The 4,687-nt window shown below is 40.7% G+C and overlaps 1 protein-coding gene across 1 annotated transcript in view; it reads left to right on the plus strand.

The window, feature by feature from the left end:
• The window catches only part of ACAP2 (ArfGAP with coiled-coil, ankyrin repeat and PH domains 2), a 183,984-nt gene that overhangs the window by 156,029 nt on the left and 23,268 nt on the right, over positions 1-4,687 (plus strand). Inside the window, exons 15-17 of the mRNA XM_011961204.1 lie at positions 2,315-2,523; positions 2,847-2,916; positions 4,341-4,432. Coding sequence (XP_011816594.1) covers positions 2,315-2,523; positions 2,847-2,916; positions 4,341-4,432 — 371 coding nt within the window. The remainder of the gene's footprint in view (positions 1-2,314; positions 2,524-2,846; positions 2,917-4,340; positions 4,433-4,687) is intronic.

A 4,687-nucleotide genomic window follows, 5' to 3' on the forward strand; every position in this document is an offset into this window, starting at 1 on the left:
TAGCTAGGATTACAGGAACCCACCACCACACCCAGCTAATTTTTGTGTTTTTAGTAGGGATGGGGGTTTCACCATGTTGGCCAGGCTAGTCTCAAACTCCTGACCTTGTGATCCACCTGCCTTAGCCCCTCAAAGTGCTGGGATTTGAGCGCCTGGCCCTACTCTTGATGAAATATTTTAAAGGAAGGGGTCAGTCTTTTAGAAGGTAACTAGGGGAGGAGTAATATTCTTAAATGAGAAAGCAGCGATTTCTTCATATTTGGAAATTCTGTCCTAGTTATATATTGTTTATACATTTTTTAAATTTTTATTTATTTATTTATTTTTGAGATGGGGTCTCACTCTGTCACCCAGGATGGAGTGCAGTGGTGTGATCTCTGCTCACTGCAAGCTCCGCCTCCCAGGTTCACGCCATTTGCCTGCTTCAGCCTCCTGAGTAGCTGGGTCTACAGATGCCCACCACCACGCCCAACATTTTTTTTTGTATTTTTAGTAGAGACAGGGTTTCACCATATTGGCCAGGCTGCTCTCGAACTCCTGACCTTGTGGTCCGCCCACTTCAGCTTCCCAAAGTGCTGAGATTACAGGCATGAGGTACTGTGCCCGACCTGAAGTTTTTTTAAACCAGAAGACTTTTTATAGACCATATCTGTCCTTGTTTAGGATCTAAGTACCACGTCTTTGTATTTGGTCATTATGGCCATGTAGTGGGACGGTGGGGAGACAGAGTCTTGCCCTGTTTCCCAGGCTGGAATGCAGTGGTGTGATCATAGTTCACTGAAGCCTTGACCTCCTGGGCTCAGGCAGTCCTCCCACCTCAGCCTCCTGAGGGACCACAGGTGTGTACTACTATGTCTAGCTCATATGTATGTATGTATGTACGTACATACATATGATGGAGTCTCACTCTGTCACCCAGGCTGGAGTGCAGTGTCATTATCTTGGCTCACTGCAACCTCCGCCTCCTGGGTTTAAGTGATTCTCATGCCTCAGCCTCCTAAGTAGCTGAGACCACAGGTGTGCACCTCCAAGCCTAGCTAATTTGTATGTATGTATGTATTTATGTACAGATGATGGAGTCTCATTCTGTCACCCAGGCTGGAGTGCAGTGGCATGGCTCACTGCAACAGCCCTTTCCCGGGTTTAAGCAATTCTCATGCCTCAGCCTTCTGAGTAGCTGTGACCCACAGGTGTGCACCACCATGCATAGCTAATTTGTATGTTTGTATGATATGTATGTATGTGTGTATTTACACTCGTATGACGGAGTCTCACTCTGTCACCCAGGTTGGAGTCTCACTCTGTCAGCATGATCTTGGCTTCCTACAACCTCCGCTTCCCGGGTTTAAGTGATTCTCATGCCTCAGCCTCCTGAGTAGCTGGGATCACAGGCGTGTACCACCATGCCCAGCTAATTTTTTTGTATTTGTAGTAGAGACAGGGTTTCACTGTGTTGGCCAGGCTGGTCTTGAACTCCTGGCCTAAAGTGATCCACCCACCTCAGCCTCCCAAAGTGCTGGGATTACAGGCTTGAGCCACCGCGCCCGGCCAGACATATTATTTTTTAGAGACAGGCTCTTGCTCTGTTGCCCAGGCTGATCTTGAACACCTGGGCCCAAGTGATCCTCACACTGCAGCTTCCTAAAGTGCTTGGATTACAGATGTGAGACACCGCTGTCACCCAAAAAATTAACTTTTTGTCAATCAGCTATCTTTTACTTTTTTCCTCTTTTACCTAATATCCCTTGAAGTTTTAAACATTATATGTTCTGTATTTGATTCACTCAGTAGTTATAATTATGTAGTTGATCTCTTCTTTAGTATTTATATAAGCTCATACCTTTCCTAGTTACTCACTGCAGTAATTAAAATAATTTGCTTTATCCCTGAAAAGTCTGAAAAAAAAAAATGACTAGCTTAAAGTTTATTGAACACCTTGGAAAAGTGTGGTATAAAACAATAATTTATTTCATTCTTGAGTTTTAATAATCCCTTACCTGTTACCTCTGTCTCCACCCTCCATGTTAAACTAGTGTCCCCTTTCTCTCCGTCTTCATTTCCTGTACATATGTTCATTGTGTCATTTATTATATATAATTTTAAATGTTTACGTTTCTCCCCACTAGAATAAAAGTTCACTGATGGAAGAACCTACGTCTTTTTATCCTTGAATTTCTAGCTAGAATATTGCCTGGCTTATGCCTGTAACAGGCCTTTAATTTATTGATTGGAAGCTTTAGTTTGGAGCATGTAGTGTGCAACAAAGTATTTCAATCTTTTTTTTAAAAAAACAAGTAATTCTTAATTCTTTTAGAAGCTGGATAAGAAATCATCTCCATCCACAGGAAGCCTAGATTCTGGAAGTGAGTCAAAAGAGAAATTATTGAAAGGAGAAAGTGCGCTTCAGCGGGTCCAGTGTATCCCTGGCAATGCCAGCTGTTGTGACTGTGGCCTGGCAGATCCACGGTGGGCCAGCATCAACCTGGGCATCACCTTGTGTATCGAGTGCTCCGGAATTCACCGGTGGGTAGGCCTGCCCAGGATTAGAATTTCTTCTTTTGGATAAGCACAGATTGAAATGGTCATGTTTCATTTGTTAGCTGCCCTTTTCCACTTCCCTAATTTAATCACCAGTTTGTATCTTTGTACCTTTTAAGAAGTGGTTAAAATCCTGGTTTGTAAAAGCTTTTGAGGACTTTGGTTCATCATTCATTACTAAACAGAAGATATGTCCCTATCTGTGTATGTTGAGGGCTTTATTAGAGCCTGTGTCACATTAAAAAAGAATTTGCACAAATATGCAAATGGAGACTTGATAGTAATGCGGTCGTCTTTTTTCCACTTAGGAGTCTTGGGGTTCATTTTTCAAAAGTACGATCTTTAACCTTAGACACCTGGGAGCCGGAACTTTTAAAGGTAAAACAACAACAAAAAATTTTGCTTTAAAATTTTCATATTTTCACTTAAAAAAAAAAAGGAATAAATGGAAATGACAGAAGAGGGATGTCATAGAAGTAATGGGACCTCAAAAGGGCTCATGGTTAAGGAAAAGGAGAGAGGCTGGTGTGGTAGCTCATGCCTGTAATCCTAGCACTTTGAGAGGTTGAGGTGGGCAGATCATCCTTGAGGTCAGGAGTTTGAGACCAGCCTGGCCAACATAGCAAAACCTTGTCTCTACTACAAATACAAAAACTAGTTGGGTGTGGTGATGGCCATCTATAATCCCAGCTACTCGGGAGGTTGAGGCAGAAGAATCACTTGAACCCAGGACGTGGAAGTTGCAGTGGGCCAAGATCACGCCACTGCACTCCAGCCTGGGTGATGGAATGAGACTCTGTCTCAAAAAAATTAAAATAAAATAAAATAAATAAAATAAAATAAAAATAGGAGAAAAAGGGAAACCATTCTCTTGCCTGTAAGAGTGCTCTTCCCAGACTTTACTCCTGTTGTTGGGTCCAAAGAGCATTTTAATCCTCTTGTTATCTCATCCCAGGCCTTGCCCACTCCCACATCTTACCTGTCCCAATACTTTAACCTCTATTCTCTAGATAGTGGTAATGTCATCTTAATGTCTGTTAGTGTCCCTTTTACCTACATATGATTTTTCAGGGAAATGGTTTGGGTGATCTGCTGTTGGTAAAAATGTTTGTTTTTGTGGTCAAGCCTGGAATTGGGCATAACTAGAAGCAATAAGATTAGCCAAGACGGTACAGATATAATTTACTAGCGAGGCAAGGAGAGCGTGAACAGAATTAAAGAGGTGAGTAGCATATGGAAAGGAAAATCTAGAAGAATTTGGAACATGACTAGGAGTTGTGTGTTATCTGAAGACAGAACCCAACCCAAAAAGAGGTAAAAGTTCAAAAATAATTACCAGAAAGTTGTAAATTTGATAGATTTGTATATTTCTAGGAACTAGACATGAAAACTGAGAAGAATAGATACTTAATTTTTAACTTACCATCCTAAGACTGGCTAGTACTTACTGTATAGATAATGCTTTGTTGTCATACTTCTTGCCTTACTGCGGACACAGAGATAGATACAATAGCTGTGATACGTGGCTAGATAGGTACATAGATAGACATGTAGAGAGAGAATGACTCTGTGGGGTTGATAATCTTCTAGGGGAGGTAGTTTGGTGAAAAACAGCAAAGTGATAATATTACTCTCAGTTCTTGTTTCATTTTGTTTTAACATAAAACTTCTTTGTAGAATAAGCAACTGTAGAATATGCAAGGGAATTAGTTAACTGCGCTTGCTTAAAGGACTTTTAAATTTTAGCTTATTTTAAGGTCTTTAATGTATAGCTTATTTTTCTACTTTTTTTTGCTAAACAGCTTATGTGTGAGTTGGGGAATGATGTTATAAATCGAGTTTATGAAGCTAATGTGGAAAAAATGGGAATAAAGAAGCCACAACCAGGGCAAAGGTACTATTTCACTTGTCTATTTCCCCCTAATTAGGAATATAGCTATGATTTTTATTTCACTGTAGTGATTGATTTATAACATTGAGACAAAGTGTTTAAAAGCAGTCATTGCCACTTCTGTTCAAATGTTGGCTATCTCTTTCTTCGGTATGTTAATTAGATAATTATATTGTATCGAACAGATAACCAATGATAGTCTCTAGGGTAGAGAGAGCTTAAAAATTAGGGCTCTACAAGGCTGGGCGCACTGGCTCA

The sequence above is a fragment of the Colobus angolensis genome, unplaced genomic scaffold (genome assembly GCF_000951035.1).
Source record: "Colobus angolensis palliatus isolate OR3802 unplaced genomic scaffold, Cang.pa_1.0 Scaffold54, whole genome shotgun sequence".
In the NCBI taxonomy this organism is placed as follows: domain Eukaryota; kingdom Metazoa; phylum Chordata; class Mammalia; order Primates; family Cercopithecidae; genus Colobus; species Colobus angolensis.